Source organism: Pseudopodoces humilis, chromosome 3 (genome assembly GCF_049639895.1).
Source record: "Pseudopodoces humilis isolate 2021_Gansu_Grassland_sample_001 chromosome 3, ASM4963989v1, whole genome shotgun sequence".
Lineage (NCBI taxonomy): Eukaryota > Metazoa > Chordata > Aves > Passeriformes > Paridae > Pseudopodoces > Pseudopodoces humilis.
In genome coordinates, this window is record NC_142202.1 from 84,045,132 (window position 1) to 84,064,679 (window position 19,548).

General features: G+C 37.6%; 1 protein-coding gene across 3 annotated transcripts in view; it reads right to left on the bottom strand.

Annotated features, from left to right (window-relative positions):
• Positions 1-490: 490 nt before the first annotated feature.
• Positions 491-19,548, bottom strand: part of KCNQ5 (potassium voltage-gated channel subfamily Q member 5) — a 282,028-nt gene continuing 262,970 nt past the window's right edge. For all 3 annotated transcript variants that reach the window (XM_088052801.1, XM_088052800.1, XM_014263536.2), the window contains 4 exons: positions 15,284-15,392; positions 7,334-7,465; positions 6,377-6,503; positions 491-6,027 (listed from right to left, as the gene is read on the bottom strand). In XM_088052801.1, the coding sequence (XP_087908927.1) occupies positions 5,086-6,027; positions 6,377-6,503; positions 7,334-7,465; positions 15,284-15,392 (1,310 nt within the window). In that variant the 3' untranslated portion in view covers positions 491-5,085. The remainder of the gene's footprint in view (positions 6,028-6,376; positions 6,504-7,333; positions 7,466-15,283; positions 15,393-19,548) is intronic.

The window sequence follows — 19,548 nt, forward strand, 5'->3', positions numbered from 1 at the left end:
GAGCACAGTGGAGAAAGTAGGCGTGTTGCACTTGAGTGTTTCAGGTTTGGTGCAGTAACATTCTACAGTAATTTTCATGGTCAAATGCAGAAGATATGGCTTCACCTTGGCCTCAGGTTAAACTGAGATGATAGATGTGCCTTCCATGAGAAATCCTGCTCCCCACACAGGCCCCTGATTGCCAATTCTGAATTCCTTGCCATTTATCAAACACAGAAGGCAACAATAACTTCAAAGCTCATTTTCATAGAGGAGCTGCAACATTAAGTGAAAGTAAACTGCTGTAAACAGTTACCAGAAACTGAACGTGTCAGACTGGTTTCTGCACATTTTATTCTAACAAACTTCTTTTGTGGTGTTTTGGTCCACTTATGAAAAAATTAGAAAACTTCAAAAGCAAACAATGAGCAAGCTTAATTGTGTTTTTCTTGCCTGATATGTGGTCACAACATACAATATTTTATGTAAGGAAAAAATGCAGTAGTCACAGTACTTTTCAAGTCATTTTTATTAACAACAATATGGATTCAACTTTGTCAAGAATTTACAATTAACATTGTAATGTACTGGCTAATGTTGCACTGTCAGTGGAAGCAGCCATCCTGCTTTCTTAGCCTGCTATGAAACTTTCTTTTTGTCTTTCAAAGAAGTCAAAAATGCTTCCAATAGCAGATGACATTGGATATATCTGGAATTGTCCTGTATGTGGCCACAGCTGAATGATTGGCCACATCTGCATCCAGATGAATGGACAGGAAAATATTACATGCTTCCACTGACGTTGCAGGAGACAAGTCTTATTTCAAAAACAAATTAATTGTTTTAGACAGTGACAGCACTTTGTGTGATGTTGTAATCCATTTGAATAAAGTCAATTAACACACTTGGGGAAAAAAAAAAAGTGAAGCAGAAATACCTGGGACAAATTCTTTTCCGTATTTCATTCAAACCTAGTGAATCCAAAAGGATTGCATGACATATGAGTCAGGATAATAGTTGGCCCAGAGAGGCAAGTTCCTTTCTGGTACAGGTGGTTCAGTTCCTGTAAGGTCAGTGGAACTGAGTCTGATTATCCCAACGGAGGCTGAGCTTCACCCAGCTGGGCAGTGAATTCATTGAAGTCAGTGAAGCCATCCAAGGATGAATTTAGCCTCGGTTGTTTAAACACCTTTTTTCTCCATTCCTTTGCTGTTATATTTTCTTTTCCTGCTTATTCCTATTTTCTGAATATTCTGATTTTCTCTGTGCTTTTAAAAAATGTCCCTTCTCTCCTTTCCTTTTTATATCAGTACTTTGTGCGTTATTTTTTATATAGTCAATGTGACAAGGGTAAGTTCAGCTAAGTATTAGTTTCCTCAGGAAATAACTGGAATATTACCATTTTCACTTCAAACAGATGCCCAACAAAATCAGGATTTGAATCTGAGTTCCCAATTCAAGAAAAATTCTTGAATTTCATAGAATGAATGAATTCCATAGAATTTTTGCTTGAGTAAGGATTGCAGGTCCCAATCCAGAAATACTACTGTACATCAGATGTTCTACTATACATCAGCAATTCAGCATGATTTGACTTATCACAGAAAAGCAGGTGAATTACTCATCACCATACTATAATGAGAGCAGTCAATCTAAGTAGGAGAATCTCAAAAACATATGGAACAACTGTGGGCACTGTAAATAAAAGTGTATGATCTTTGCAATCTTGAACCCTAGGCTACAACATCATATTCATATTTAAATAAAAAGTATAGATCATATAAGCCAGGAGCAAATACAATTTTTTTAACAAATAATAGTAATTGAAACCATTCTTTTCAGCTCTCTCTTCATTCAGGTAGAAGAACATGCTGACCAGAAAACAGTTATTTAGATCAAGCTGAAGTCCTGAAGCTCTTACTTGATTTCAACCTCTCTCTTCAAACAATTCTCAAGTGGATTGTAAGTCAGAAAAAAAAAAATTCTTTGTCCTGACTCATGAACAATTCTTATTGGTTGTCATGAGCTGGACTTTAATAAGGAACTCAGGACAAGACTTGAAAAGCCAGACAGGCTCTTCTTTTGTGAAATCAATGAATGATTGTCAGTCATGACACTGTCTTTTAAAGAGAGAGCATAGAAACTCCTCATGAGGAAATAAGAGTAAAGCTTATAAAAATCCAAACAAACAGTTCTTCCTCTTTAAAATTTCATATATTCACTACTCTTTCTATTTTCTATCAATATTATGTTAAAAAACCTTATATGATAAGAACTTGCATCTACAAAAATAATAATAATGGTGAGCATAAAAGAAAAAAATTAGAATTTTAAACCTTAATTTGAAAAGATACGATCTTCTGGATTTATCAGTACTTTGTAAAGACATTAATATTCTCATACATAATTTATAGAACTCATTCTTTTGTGCACAAAATTGTATTAAATAAATTAACTTAAAGTTAGAAGGACTCAAGCATCTCATTTAAGGCAAAAATACCAAGTTTCTGTGAGATAAATTATCAGCAAACCCCAAGGCCCTGTTTCTGTGCGGAATCGGGACAGGCAGGGCCATTGTTCAGTTCTCCCATCCACGCCTTCCGGGTGCAATGGGGGTGCAACCACCTGCTCCTGCAGGTGAAGGTGGAAGAGTGGTGTCCAATTCATGATGCCTTGGTTTTTCAGTCTTGTCAAGGAAGGGGAGATTCACTATGGACACACAGTTGCCATGTGCCCAATCGCTTGCTCCTTGACTGAACCTAACCACACATTTGTGCTTAGGTCAGCAGGAGGCTTCATGTGAAAGGCAAGAAAGGCACCATAAACAGGAAAAAGGAAAAAAATAGCCGAAGAAAAACAATTCTAAATTTTTATATTTTCAATATTTTAAACTTATATATCTGTCTGGATAAACTGCAGACATTCAAATAAGTTAAGTGAACTGAGATGTGGAAAAAAATGTATTTATCCTCACAAAATTGCTGTTGTAATCAGGCTTCGGTATGGTCAGATTGCACATAAAAGAAAACAGGAAAGGCTGAATGTGGTGAATTATATGGCAAATCAGTGGTGCGGAAATTGTGCTTCAAGGTGTCTTTCAGGATTTAACAACTGAAGTTTGCTCCGGCAACAGCCATGGAACACAGTGTACCATCCATGGACCCCATATAATGACACAATATATACACTCTACAGTTTGCATGTACTTTCACATAATAAAGTTGTCATGTAACATCCAGGAATACTTCTGTAAAGCAAATGGAAGCAGAAGTTACAATGGTTTCATAGTAAACAGATCAGCTCCTTCACAATACAATCTACAGCATTTAGCCACGATTAAGACTGGAGTGATGCTTTTGATGTACATAGCAAGTTCCCAGCGTCTGGGCCTTGAGAAAACACTGCCCTGAGTGAGCTGGCACTGGCACACCCATACATTCCATATTCCTGCTGCTAGAGGGAAGCTGAGCCCAGGCTGGGTTGTCTACAAGCCTGTGGTGCAGGTGGGGTGTAAATCTGGCAGGAGGCAACACACAGAAACCTCATTCAGCTGGGAAGAGTGAAAGCCCATTTAGGCTCTGCAAGGGTTCCCCCAGTGGCAAAGCCTTGCTGGGGATGTGCAGGCAGGCACTAGCACTGTTTCTGCACCTCAGCAGAAGTGAAGTGTAGGCTAGAGTAAGAAAAAAAGGAGGATGTATCAGGCAGGAATGCTCAGTTTTATGTAGGTTTTGAATTTGAAAATTTGGGTTTTAGCAGGAAGAAGTCTTAGAGTCCTGTGTTGGAAAGTTCACAAGAAATGACTGTAGTTGGGACACAGTGTTGAGCTATAAGAGTGGGGCCATTTTCCCTCTCTCCTCTTCCCCTTTTATTAAAAAAGCAACAAGCCCTCGTCTTCTTTAATTTTTTTAGTTAAGGTGATTTTCTCTACTTCTATTTCTATTTCTGATTGCCTGCACGGCTTTTTTTTTTTTATTGATTTTTTAAATAATGCATAATATCCATAATATCTATGAAAAAAAAAGTAACTTTTTCCTTCTTTACCTTTCTTGTTTTATTTTTTGGGATGATTTCCCTTCCTGCCTGCCTAAATCCATATTAACATTTATTTATTTTCCTGTTGATTGTGTAGTATTTCTCCCTCCTGTTCTGTACTCTTTAGTTTTAATCTGTATTTCAGTTCCTCATCTTCCCTTCTTGCCCAGCCTTATGAAAATGCTGTCATAGTATCAGGTTGGGACTGCAAAGAAAATTGCCAAAATTTTCACAAGAAGGAAATATTGCTTCTACAGTAAAGGCAGCATCTGCTTCCTTCCTCACCTACTGCTGCCAAAATGGTACAGATTCACAAGTCAGCTTCTCACTGAGACTGGAAGAAGGAGAGATTCCTTTGAATTTTCAGTGCAGTCACCCACATTATCCACTTCTAAGGCCAGACTCAATCTTTAAAATACAATTATTTTATAACAAAATAGTTCTTGTTATAAAGAACAATGTGACAGTGGTGTGTCAGATACTTCTGCCACAGCACTAGATCACCAAAAATCAGATATTAACATACTGTTCTTCAAAGCTAAAAATAACAGATTACTGATGAGTTAATGTGTGTATCTTGGGACAGGCAGCCATTTCTAACCCCATGTTACTCATTTCCTTGGTACCTTGCTAGCAGCTGTAGATAATCTTTTTGTTGTAAACATAAACTATCATCTAAATCAGGACATTATATATATATATATATTTAATTAGTTCAGAAGCAAAGTGCTTTAAACCTTAAGATTTTTACTTCTGCCCCGTAGAAACAGCACAAGGTCTAAATGCTCAAATTTTTGTTTTTTGATACATCCTGCAGCATTAGCTTTGTAGGCAACTCATTATTTAAACCTACTGTACCACATGAAAGGCTGCTGTACTGTAGGTGTAAATTTGGATGTTAGCCATTGCTTAGACATGCATTTTCATGCAACTAAGAAATATGGGCTCATTCAACTGCTTTGCAGATTCATCCTGATTTTTGTGATTTTATCTTTTTAAAAAGGCTTTCAAAACAGTTCATGCTATGATATGTATGACTAGAGGAATGACCCAGCCAGTGAAGAAAGCCAGAAGTTATTTAAGTTTGACATGGAGCAGATTGAGTGCTTCTGTACCATCCCCTGGCTTGCAGATGTTTTGAGATGATCTTGATATTCCAGTCCTTAGAGAGTCAGCAGAGAGAGTTGTTTCCACTAATGGGCGCGAGATGGCTTCAGTAGTCTCTGTCCCTGCCTCTGTCTCCAACTCTTCATCCGTTATAAATAATTTTGACTCCCTCCATTTGGAGTATACATCTTGGCTACCTCTGGAACCACTGGAGTCACTGCCAGCAATCTGTATATTCAGTTCTTCTGTTGACTGTATAAGGTTTTGTACAGATAAAGATTTTCCTAAATCCATTTGCACCACAGGTTTAACTGAGAGCAAAGGTTCCCCTTCTGTATCCAGACTTTTTCTCCATGTGAGATCCTTTGTCGCACTGGGCTGTGCAACTTGTCCATTATCCTTTGATGCAACAAGGCAAGCGGTGACATTAGAAATATTTTCCTGGGTGGTTACAGGAATAATATGAATGGGCTCAGGCCTATTGACATGCTTCATCGATGAGAAAGGTGGTATTTGTAATGTTGTCGGAGTTGCTGGCTTAGTTGTCTGGTTTATTTGGTTTGATGTATTATTAACCGTTGCAGGTCCATCATTTGGCACTTGTGTTGCTTGACTATGCATAGCTGGACTAAAAGCATAGTAAGCCTGAGTGCTAAATTCATTTGGTGTCAGTATAAGCTGTAGGCCACGAGGCAGATTGGCACTAGCTGATCTGGATACGCATCCACTAAGTTGTGCAGAATTAGACAAATCTTTGCTGTCTGATGGACTTTGATAATCAGAAGTCTGCTCACACTCGAAAGCTGGCATTTGAAATGAAGCCAAAGTGAGCGCAGATGCAGATCCTTTTCGCAAAACTTGTTGATAAATATCTAATAGACAGTCCAGTTTTGACTCAATGGATTGTACCTAGATGAGAGGAAAAGGTCAATGTTAGTGCCAAATACTAATTTAAAACATCTGGAACCCAAGCAAAGGGAAAATGTAACTGCTGAAGAGAAAAATGGAAGTAGCTTGATGTATGCTATTGAGCCTTGAAAAATAATATCAGAAGCCATGTACATTTTTCATAAGCAAGCTGAATAAAGGGGAGAAAAGGTTAAGGTAATGCAATTCCTATAATTTTTATTTCAATGCAGAAATTAAGCAGGTGTTAGAAAAAAAAAAAGTTACCTGTTCAGCTTTTGAAACTGGCAATAAAACACAGAAAAAGCATGAGCAATAAAGCAAGACAAAGTAACACAGATGGTCACTCTACCTGTTTCTCCACTTTGACAACCCGCCCTAACATGCTGACATCATCAGTTGTCTCATGCTCTGCAGGATTCTTTTCTCTGCTTCTTTTATCTGCTGTCATTTGTCCTTTCCCGAGAATTTGGTCAACGCTGAAAGAGAAACCAAAAGCTGTTGCCAATCCTGGAACTGGCATAGATATGGAAGTGTTTGGTATATTTATGAGTTAAAAATCACAGTACTTCAGGAAAGCACTCAAGGAAGAAGACAAACATAATTTTATTAATTAAGGGGGGAAAAAAGGAGTGATTTTTGAGCATATTAGACTACTTTTCTTTTTTGTTGGCGCTAACCAGGAGTCAGAACTTAGCCATCATCTGGGAAAGCCAGGGCTAGACTTACTAAAAGGGGGAAGGAGGAGGTGGCCTCTCCAGCAGCTTGATGTTATGGAGAAACAGACATACCGGTGCCACTCCCAGCTCCCCCATCCTAACAACATCCACTCCTGGGAGAGTTGTCAGTTTGAAGCAGGAATCCCTAATCTTCCCTGATAATGATAAATATGATGTCGTGTTGTTTGGTTTGGTTTTTTTAATTACTATTTCTGGAAATCTCTAACATAAAACCCACATAAATACTACATTATCAGTAGTTCTCAATTTCTTTTATGTGAAAATAAGAAGAATGGGATGGGAAAGAGGCAGTTCTCAATGTCTTCCTCACCCTTTTGACTAAAGTCCTTGTTTGCAAATGGACTTTACAGATAAAGGATTACCTTTTCTACTGTTCAGACTTCCATTTTCTGAAAAGAAATTTGGATACTTTTTTTTTGTTTGTTTTTTCCCCACCATTCAATTTCTGGCTCAGCTGTGTTCACAGAAAGAGACGCTACGTAGCACAGAAATGTTAAACTTTGCCAATATACTTTATGCAGTGAATGACATTAGATGCTTATGCAGAGTGTAACTAATTCTTTCCTTACCGTGACTGAAGACTCTTAATCCTGCATAACATGTCTAGATGACCTGCTGAATACTGTTCAATGACATCTTTGACATCATATGGGCGAAGTGTTTCCTTAAACTTCCTCTTTGCAACATGAAACTTCATAATTCTGTGGGGGAAAAACATTTTATAGGTTAATTTTCAACAGCTGTGGAACCGTAGGTATAGTTCATTGACAATATTTGATAGCTCATTTTTAAATGGAAGGTATTTTCAATACAGCTTGTGCAAGTAAACTTTCACATTTTTTTTTTAAGTACAAATGTACTGTAGCTATGTCTCTGAATTGTTTGAGAGATTAGATAACACCATTTTAAAGATTGCAGACCACATTTAGTGTATCAGTATATACCTGTTTGACTTTTTTGTGCTAGGTATTTGATATTAAATGTACCGAAGTACACACCTGACTTAAACCTGGGATTAGTTTCACTGACTTGAGTGAGGTACCACGTCAGCTACATTTGTGCATAAGATACTTCTATTGTTACAGGAAAGATTTCTTTAATGAATCCATTACACAAACTTAAATAACAAGTATTCTTGTCTGGTGTGCATTTTAAGTTCCTTGCTCTGCTCTTCGAGGAAAAAAACCCAAACAACCTAATTAATTTTTCATCAGTTTTTATTTTTAAATTAACACTCAGTCCTAAATATTTATTTTCCACTTATTTGGCTGACTTAAGATCAAATTTTGCCAGCTGAAGAGAAGTTTTCGTGTTTGTTCCTACTAGAATTATTGCTTAATTAGCATTCACAAGTTTTTCCTTGAACTTTACTGCAGAATACTAACATTTCAGATAATAGTAAATATCCAAAATTGATGAATGGCATATGTGTTTCTATGTGAGTCTTGCACAAGTTTCTGTGATATATGACATGAACATGTGATGTCCCCATAATAGCTCTTAGCTCTTCTTAGAATTGAAAGCTTGATATTAAATCACAAATTTAAACAATAAAAGTGACAAATTTAGAAAATAAATGACAGTGAGATGATTTTCCTGGTCAGCTGGTAGAACCTGAAGTTTTCCTTTGTTTACCTAAGAACTGGGAGAGAAGACAAGGGTTAGCCATTCTGGCCTGTGCTGCAGAGCTTATAAATTCCCATTAGGGCCAAACTGCTGATACTTGCTATCTATTGCAATTGAAAAATCAGAGACTGTAAATTTGTATCCTATCCCAAATGCCAGTATTCATGATAATGTAGCCCTCTGTGTTTATTATGATATGTATTTAGCAGCTGTAAGACAACAAATTATAATAAAACCCAAAACACGGCTTTCACTCTCTGATAAAAATAGATTATTAATGTTTTTTAGTGGAATTTAGAAAAGCCATACTTCATATGAAGTATATATACTTCATACTTCATATTCAGGACAGACATGATAATAGGTATGTAGAGTTGCATTGATAGCATATAGTATATAGTGATCCTCTACTGATTTTTGTATCATACATAAATATTCTTACAGATAATGTCAGCCTTTTCTCACAGTACTTAGCTTGTTGGTATTTCCCATTCTGGTAACATTCAGTTAAATATGAGATTGTTTGTCACTGGTACAGAACTATGATTCTGATTATAGAAATTAAAAATGGAAAAGACCTCTTGGGAGCAGTCCATCAACTTGACACTTCAGGAATGATCTTCATGCACTTTCAAATATATCAGATCATAGGCTTTCCTCTTTTGCATTACCAGCTAGTTCTGCAGATCAATGGCTTTTGGTATCTTCTGTAATCTGGAAACCTGTGAAGCTGTGATGAATCTGGGATGTGGATTTTTTTTTATTTTTAGCTGTCAAATTATGCCAAGGTGCTGGTTTATAAGACCCTAATCTAAATAAGAAACTAATCTTCTGAATCTAGTTCTTTATTGAGGTTACAAAGAATGAATGATGCAGCTGACATACAAGACAGGATGATAGTTTTGTTGTTATTGTTACTATGTTTCAGTGGTCACAATGTTTTACTTCATGCATTTAATAAAGTGAAAATATGAAACTCTATTAGAAAAGAAGAGCCAGATGATTATTGGCATAATTGAAGACAACTGAATTTACCACAACTGGGTGATTTTACAAGGGAAGAGGCAGAAGACTAATTTATATTAACAACCATAGAAGCTTCTTAATCAGGTAGCACAAAAGTCTTCATTACTACTTTGCAGCTTCATAACACTTTTTTTGCTTATCAAGGCAGTTTGTTCATAATGTTGAGAAGTAAAACAGAATTGAAAGCATCACAGCTGTATCAGTGAGCTGTAACTGTTTCTGGTTTAGGTATTAGCTCTTGCGATTCCATCTTAATTAACTTCAGCACAGTTTGGAACAGACCCATATTCCTCACTTCTTTTTCTTCAAGTACACAAAATGTTACATAAACTGTGTAAAAAATATTGAACTATTAAAAAACTGTCATTTTGAAAGCCTGCAAGTTAATAAAGAAAAACAATTCTTTCAGTGATGGAGCCTTGCAACTGCTTTGCAGTTATTAAATGTGGGTGAATCTCCATAGTTACTTAGTGTCAGTTTTAAAAACTCAGTTGGCTTCCTAAATCTCGAAATCATTATGTAATTAAATTTCTTTACTGTGAAGGTGGTAAGGCTCTGGAACCCAGGAGAGTTGTGGATGCCCCATCCCTGTCACTGTTCAAGACCAGGTTGGATGGGGCTTGGAGTAAGTTGGTCTCAAGACCCAAGCAACCTTGGAGTGACCAAGTGCGATGTGTCCCTGCCCATAGCAGGATGGGTCAGAGCTAGCTGGTTGTTACAATCATACAAACCATTGTATGATTCCTTGTGTTTGGACACCCATCCGGATAGATTATGTACAACCACGCAGACTGTGAGCTGCTGTGGGATAAAAACCAAGGGAATAGCAGGTAACCTGTCGGTAGGAAGAGGGGAAAACGAGCACCAAGTCACGCACGCCGCAGTTCGGAGCACCAGCCCCGAAGGCGGCCGGGCAGCCAGGGCTGCCTTTCCCAGCCGCACCAGCAGGGGGCGAACAAGGCCCGTCACAGGCCAGTGAAACAGGACCGAGCTCTGCTAAGAATTAGTCATAAAATGTAGCTTATTTCAGTGATACAGCCAGAGAAGAGCGGGAAAAAAAAAAAAGAAAATCGTCGGTTGAAGCAGAACAATATATAAAAGTGCGTTGTCTGAATTAATACCTAAACCACAGGCCCTACTAATCTTTACTATACTCTGATAATTTGTGGAAAGTTTCAGGTCCGATACCAACTTTTGTCCTATTGACCCATAGCTAAAAGCAGCACCCTTTTCATTTATTTGTTCTCAGATCCAGGATCAGCATTACTCTAAAATTAGTGTCTTTTGTACTTGCATGTTGCATATCTTCCCTGGCATTCACTGCATTTTAATTTGCATTCATGTTGCCCTTTCCAGTATTAAAAGCTGTTTTGATTGTCATTTAGTGCACTTTCCTGAGACTGGCACCAAGTTAGAACATCCCTAATCCTTTGTGCAGCCTTGTCATACTCATGCCATTATTTTCAAAGCTGTGCCTTGTCAGTCTAGTCATTATTTCAGAAGAAAAAGGGCTCCATTCTACTGGGATTCATGTGGAATCATACACGGTTACTGCCTTAAATATTAAATGCAGGTAGGTTGTTTTATCCACAGCCAGATGAGGGTGACCACAGGTTGTTTGCTCACCTACTACATGAGGAAAGCAGGTGCATAGAGATCTAGCTTTGCTGGTGCCTCTGTCTCTCTACCCTTACCTTGCCTAATATCCCTTCTTCCTGGAAATACTGTATTGTGCAGAAGAGATCAGGATCCAACACAGGGAGTCCAGCAGACAAAGGTGCTTGAGACACAGCTCTACTACATGTGAGGCAAGCGAATAAAAATGGTCTTCTCTCTCATGTCTCGACCTGACTCATCTCCTAGCAGCCAGAAACATGATTTTCCCCCAGGTACAGTGCTGTCCTAGCCAAACACATGTGTAAGAGCCTTGCCTTGGCTCTGAAGACCATCTGGCAGAAAATAAACAATGTGTTTGGATTTAAAAGAAAGAGGTGGTCTGAAACTCTACATGGAATAAATTCAAAATGGCTACTAAAAATACATTTTATAGGTGTTGCAGGAACATTGTAAAGACTGAACATAAATGGTAAATTATATTTTCCATCTTTGTCTGTTAAATATGTATGACTGTTCAACTATACAGCTTATCAGCTCTAGAATTCTCAAGTTTCATTACATTTAGCTACAGTTTTTTCTTTTTTTCATTAGCAACAAATGAAAACATATCTTTGCAATTACTAGAGTTAAAGAGAGAAAAGACCTATTAGGTCAGTATGTTCATCTTCCTGCCATTGCAGTTATTTTCTCTTGCATATTTATTTATGCTTCTCAAATCTCATTTTATATTCCATAAATAGTACAGTAATTCCATCATTTCCATGTGGAAAGTATTATTGAAATGAGTGCTTCTTGCTATGGAAAATGATCAGAGATATCACAATATAGGGAAACAAGGTATCCTCATCTTCCTTTTAGTCTCTTTTATACACATTCATCATTGTGAACTAATAGAGCTGCAAAATACAATTCTTTTTGTTAGTCTCCAGGATCTCTGCAGGATATTAGTGGCTTTTTGTTCACAACAAGACTGGGGGTGGTTGAGTAGCGCCGAAGAACCTGCTGGCACATGGACTCAGTGCACTGCAAGGACTGCTTTGTGCACTGCTCTGATCACAGCTGGAGGCTGTGGATGAGCAGGACTGATCCTGGCTGGGCCCAAGGCATGCTGTGGTGCACACCACGCTTCACCACACTACCCATCTGTACCCTACTCACCCAACATGGTGCAAACGCATTGAGCAGCTTTTCCTCACTTTCCCTATTCCCTCAGTTGATCTTTCCTGACAGAGAGCTTGTGGAGTGAGAGGGGATGGAACAGGCAGCACACAAGATAAAAGGCTCAGTTTAGGGGGCTTTGAGAGCAGATTAAGAGCTTGACATGTTACCAGACAGGTTTGCCTGGTGGGTCTTCAGCAGGAGTAGTTGAGAGCCCTGTCTTTTTTGGAAAGGACCAAAATGTTGAGAACTTTTTCAGGAAAGGACTGTTTTCTCCATCCTCTGTTTTGACTATAACAAAATGAAAATTTTGGAGTTTGTTTACTTAAAAACCTGTTTTGAAGAATAAAGTAGTCCTGGAAAAAATATAAGTAAACAAAGTCAAAACTGACACAGTAGACTTCAGAATTACCAAAATGAAAAATTATAAATAATCCAGTTTTTTTCTTTTGCTATTACAAGGCTGTCCAACTTGAGATTAGGGAGCAAATTTTAGGTTCCTTGCACATAAAAAAAAAAACCCACCCCAAATGTTTTGATTCCAAAACTGAGAGGACCTACCTCTGTAAACCCACAGGCATTAATTCATTTTGTTAATTTCATTTCCCCCTAAAACAAAGGGTTCATTTGTGTCTATGTAAAACAATTTGTACCCAAATCTAAGCAGGAAAAAATAATTAGTCTCCCTTATAGCAATTTTTCAAGTTGATGTATCAAGAATGGATTCAACTGTCTGTGTTTATATTTGAGTTCTTTTCACAGTGTGTCATAAAACTATGCAAGTGCCTTCTGTCTTCGCCTGCTTCTGTATACCAGATGCATGAAAGGAAAACCAGCCTTCACCCTCCCCCACTGCCTTTGCAATTCAAAGCTGTTTCTAAAAACAAACTTCAAAATGAGGCACAAAGTTTCCATATAGGCAGATGTTATCATCTTGAAATTCTACAGTTACTATATAGAGTCTCAGATCCTTCTTCAGATGTTTGCATAGATCCCAGTGTAGTCTGGTAACAGATACTCTGAATAATCAGAAAGAGGTGTATCAGCTACCTGATGAACTGAATTATCAGTCTCTTGATTTTGAGAGATTAAAGTATAGCATATACAGAAGTCTCAAGATCATGGCATATTACTGCTTTACAGATGTCAAACAAAGGTAAGTTTCTGAAGCAAGATGTATGTGTTGCTTGTAATCTTGCAAAACACTAAAATTTGCAGGGAGATGGGAGAGATTCATGGCTAATTGATGGCAAGTGGAGATTCTTCGTCTCAGCCTCAGTGGTGACATGAGTTGTTTTTCTAGTAGGCCATGCAGAGTAAATGTTGGAGAGAATATAAAAATTTTATTCTCATCAGTTAAATAGTACATGATTGAAACAATCAAATCTTGCACCTTTGCTCTTCTTATTAGAACATTTCTGTGGATGGTACTGTGGGGAAAATTTCCCAACTATATCCTTCACATTGGGTTACTTTCCATTTGAACTGATAATGATTGACACCACCAAGCAAAAATGCAGATGATGCATTGAACAATCCAGTGGCCCCTTAGAAAATGAGCTCCATGAATTAAGTATTAAAATGTGTAATCAAGGAATTTGGACAGTATGAAGAAATGGTTGTCCCTTGCCAGGACAAGTGGAAAGGTGCACCTGGAGCCAGGAGTTGTCCAGTCTGTTTAAAATGCAGCATCAGAGAGAAGCATCTTTGACACCTAAGTCAGTGGATTATGCTGAGTGTTCCTAATGTGAGCATTTTCCATTTGAGGGAATAGGCTTGCCTTGTGGGTGGGTGTCCACTGTGAAAAAAGGGTTTCCTGTCACCTGCTGGAACATTGCTAGCAAGAGATGGTTTTCAGCAATGGCATTTGGGTTGCCAGTTGCACTGGCTGTAGACAAAGGCCTGGTATCTGAATTATCCTGTGAGGTCATTTCCAGGCAGGTTGGAATATGGCAGGAAAAGATGTCTGCAAATGATCTGTCAAGCTGTCTGTGCTAGTAGAAAAGTTTTAGAAACAGCCTTACCCACTATCTATCTTCATTTTACTCAATGGAAAAAGGGAAGAAAATGTAAGTAGCCCATATGTTATCACTGCATGAAATTGTGCGATAAAAAGCTCGAGTTTCTTCTTTCTACAGTGCTGAGAAAACTCAGGCAAGGGTTTCTGTCCAGGAAAACATTGTCTTTCAATAGGTTTTTGCAGAAATACCTTTTGGCTGCTGTCTGTCTGTCTGCCTACCTTCCTGCACCCAAGAAGGGTGCTGGGCACTGATGTGACTGTGATGCAGAGCCAGTGGGGTGACCCCCAGTGATAACCTGGGGTTTGCTGCCACCAGACAGGGAATGCTTGAGCTCTCCTTGCTTGTTGCTGTACACTTTATGGCGGAGATTTTGACTGTCAGGATTTATGCTTCAAAATACTCTTGAAGATAAATAGCCTTGGGAGTCTCGAGAGAGTGAATGACACTTTTAAACTCTCAATGCAGGTAACTTTATAAGTTTCAATGCAGTTTGCTACTTTCTTGGAAAAGGAGATTATTTGTTTTAAATGATTTGGGTTATATTTAGTTTAGTGGATAGTGGTAGGCAAGGCTTTGGACAACTGAATTAAAGTAATTATTCTGTTCTTACCAGAAGAAATTTGCAATAAAAGTCATATGAAAAGTCTCAGGAATACGGAAATGCAATAAAACCCTACAGTGCAATAAAACCTTTTAAAGGAAGTAACTTTTCCAGGCAAGGTGATACATATTCAATAAAATTACATGAAATTGTAGTTTGGATAACATAAAATAAAATTAAAAACAGCATCCAAACAACATATAATGTTAACTGCATCCATCTTCCTTTCTGTGTCAAATCATGTAACATTTTTAGATATCAAAAAACTGATAATAGAACTGATAAAATGTTTTAACTAAAATAGAAGTATAATATATTAGCATTAGTTATTTAACAAATATAGCCATGTAATAAGTTCAACTAACTATCATTTTATGAAGAGACATGCAATTTATTAGTATCCTAAGTAAAGAAATTTATTTATTTATTTATTTATTCAGGTGTTTATTCATTCAATATTTTCTACTCACCTGATAGCTCTAATAACAGTTTTAAGAGCAGGGGTGAGATCTTCTACAGACACATCACACTGGCACCCTTTGTCATCATAAACATCATCTGTTCCAAGACTGGTGTCAGCTGCAAAAGGCAAAAGCAGACTAAATAAGACAATTTAAAAAATCTCTTCCTCAGTGTTTTCTAACAGTGGTTCTGGAAAAAGAAGAACTACATATCAAGCATGACAAACCTCCATCAGTTTATGAACTATATGATGCACTTGTGTGTATGCTTGGTTCATAAAATTCCTTGGTAGTCCCAGAGTAAATAGTAAAAATTGGGAATGAAGAATGCCCTATTATTTTTCAAACTAATTAATAGCTGAATACCAGCATGTTTATTCCTGATGTCCCCTGGTTTTTCATCACATTCTCTGTTTTGTGGGAAAGTGGTTAACTATGAGATGTAATGGCAGAATCAAAAGATGCTAAAGTTGTATTATGATGGTTTTACCACTATGGATCAACCTGACATTGAAGACAAAGGAGAAGATGCATTTCATTTAATAAGCAGGCTATGGAATGACCCAACACTTTATTACAGGTGAAAATAAACAAAATACTTTTTTACCAAGAATGAATAATTGCCACCTTTAAACCTCAGAGTCATGTAGGTATTTCAGGCTTCCTTTGCCATAGAAGCTTAAGCCAAGTTCCTGTGTCTATTTACCTGGAAAAAAGTGGATCCTTTATAATTTCCTAAACACCACCTCTGCAGAGTTGCTGTCTGGGAATTAGCTAGAAATCTCAAAAATGTCCATTGTACCTCAATACATTAACAAAACAGGTACTGATGCATGAACGAGTGGTTTAGAAGCTTAAAATGTGCTGGAATGCAAATTGAGCAAGAAGGACAGGGTCATGGATGCCCATACATCATCTGTGTTTCAAAGGCACGTGAACTACAGGAAAATTCTTTGGAGGAAGTGCTTTTCCTCCCAAATCATCTTTCTTCAACTTCATAAAATCCAAGTGCCCAGAAGAATTTCACTCAAGGTTAGTGTATTTCATCACATAAGTGTCTCTGCTTCATGAGGAAGAGAGTGTAAAATGAGTGACATGAAACAGAGGAAAAAAGATGGGATTAAGTGACCCTCAGTAAGAGAGTAGATTTCTTCCCAGTCTTAGGTTGCTGCCTCATTCATGCTGTTATTTAAAACAACAGGTTTAATCATTCAGAAACACTTCAAGCAAATAATTTCAGGGGTTTAAATTATAAGCAGATTTGAAGCACAGTCAGACACAAATGATTACAGGACATTCTTTCAAATTCCTTTTTCAGGAAGACTGCAAGTTAAAGAAGAAAAATATTATTTGTCAGTCAAAAGAGCCAAAAATGTCATGGTACCTTCTAAATCTAATAGGGATGCCATCTTGGCACAAACAGTTTTGTACTTAGCATCTTCAGGAACTGGTATTGCTGCATTATTTTCTTCACAGATTTAGTGTTCAGTCTTACACTTTTTTTCTTTTTTTTTTTTTTTTCTTTTTTCAATCAGTCTGGCTAGTTCATTACCTTTGGGAACACATTATTTTTTTGTTACTGTTGCTGAACCAGTATGAGAAACATCTGTAGCTTTTAATAACAGATGAATTCATCTTTGACAGATCAACTTAATAAAGAAAGATGGCTTATAGCCAATATTTAAGTCTACATGAAACAATCAAATGCAACTATTAAAAATTAAGTTTTAAATTGTAAAAGTGAAATTTTCATACAAAACTTTGAAGTCTCTCCTTCCATGCTATTACTGTAAGTCATGACTACAACAATGCCAGGAATGTTTTTTCCTCGCACTCTTTCATGAGCTTCACTCCTGACTTGGCTTATCTTATTGATAAAATATACATCTCTCCACCCATCCTGCCTCAATAACATTTGGATCCCTGCCCAGAAATTTGACTAGCTAAAATAAACTTTATAATTAGTTTGATAGGTACTACCTAAACCACCATCTCAGGACATGCTAAATATTCCACAACACTAACTTTCCAGGTGTCACATCTGATCAGCCTCTCCAGTTACCTCTCCCAGTGTGGAAATCTCCCAGCTAATTTATAAGTGCCATATTAAAACCAGAGCTTTTTATGTTACTGGTATTTCCAGAGACTCTCTAAGGTTTGAATCTATTCAGTTATGCCAGTATAAACTAGGAAAAATACTGCTCAGATCACAAGAGCTATAGCCATCTAAACCCAGTGAAACAGGAGACTCCTACTTGAAAGTTTAAAGTAAACATGTTTCTGTATGGTTGTCTCATGGATACGGTTCCTGGGTCCTTTGCCAAGTACAGTGTCATTAATAAAAGGGCTTCCTTACCAAAGTATATCTCTGCAGAACTTTTTTGAGAACTGTGTGTTACAATTATAGTGTTCCATGTTGCTCCCTTGTGGATAAAAAAACTCTGCAAAATTTTTAGACAGATGCTGGACAATTCTTATAAATTTAAGCCAGCTTTAATAAGAAATGCTGCTCATAATAAATCACCTTTTTTCTTTCTAATATTCCCCTGATATGAATTTCCTTCATTGTGGCAGACACTCAATACCACAGGTCAATAAAGCTTGTGAAAAACTATAGCCTTGTTTGATTCCTATGGGAAACATAAATGTTTCTTTAGGATACTGAGCAGACCTGGGAAAAAATTTGGGAAATGCATAGTAGCAATTTGGAGAAAAAAATCCAGCTTAAAACACCACTGAAATCAAAGTTCACATTCTTACGAATTTTTCCAGTGGAAGCTCATGTTGTGTACCACATAGTTACGAGGTGAGATGTACTTGTACCCTTTCTGTCCCTCTTGAGTTCACCGTTGAGGTCAGGGCTGAGTTGGGGTCAGTTTGGCTGCTTTAGCAGCTCCAGCTGTTCAAACCTCTGCCAGCTCCCAGATGGGGCTAAGCAATGTTCTCCAAGCTGCTATCTGTTCCCAGAGAGAGCCCTTCCTGGGCATTAGTGGGGCAGCTAGACCTGCCAGTGCCAGCTCATGCCTAGCCCTGCTCACATCTACATCTTCATCCTTCCCCACACCCTTTGTGTGTACCTTTTGCTCTCCAGTGGGGTGGCTGTGTATGTTCCAAGTGGGTTCCACAAAGAACTGCGGGCAGCAGCTGCTCTGCATGAGCCTGGCTTCACTGCCAGTCTTTCCTAGGGTTATCCCAGATAACCTCTCCAGGAGCCTCTACCACAAGCTAACCAGGGCTTTCAAGTCTGTTTCTTGGGCAGCTCAGGAATATGGCCTCAATGATACCCAAAATGTCTTTTAATACACATTTAGACAAACACCTGCATGTCTCTTTAAGAAGGGCTGTCAATCTACTTGACAATGCAGTCAAGTACTTTTTCTAATACCAGCATATTTAGAATTCAGTATGTGTTTTGATCTTAAACAAATAAAGTGATTATTTCACAATTGATGATGCATCTGCCATTGTCTTATAATCTTTGACATTATTTACTTTGGGCTACTGTCTGGTCTTTGCCATTTTTTAATTTCTTCCCAAAGAGTCTTTGATTCAATCACACAGCAAACCAGCAATTACCAAGAAATAGAAGAGGTATGCACAAGTCAGTAAAAGTGTCTTGATATTTTGCTGTTTTTCACAGTATTTATGCATTTTTAATGCAAATTTTAGTAATTTTTGATCACTATAAATGAATGGGCAAAAAAATTAGGCTGTTCTAAAACATTATATGTCACCAACAAAAAAATTTACAAGTTTGTAGCTGCATTTCATATGGCTCTGTGCAAACATTATTCACAAGGCTTGATTCATTATATCTGTAAATAGTATGTCCTTTCTTAGAAGTGTTTTCTGTTGTTTAATAATATGCTTTGGCATTGGGGAAACTGATGCTGCTCTGATCACTCTCATAGCTTCTTGTTCGCAGTGTCAATAACATTCAAGTAATTATCTGCCTGTTAAATAGAATCAAAAAGATTTTTTACTTTGTTTTCTGGGAACAGCAATATGCTAGCAACAATGATCCAGGATTAATAAGTTTGTGGGCCACCACAATGGATAATCAATCCTTTGGAAGTGCTTCTGACATAGTGACTGGTACAGTGATCCCAACATAGACCTTTTGACTCATTTTTCGGAAGCCTTCAGAAGCACTTAGATCTTACTCTGACTGTGCAAGAGGTAGTTAGGGTTCTTCATGTGGATGATATAAATAATTTTGCTGAGGCTGACAAGCCATCATGTCATAGAAACCACCTCTGTGGCCCTCCCACTAC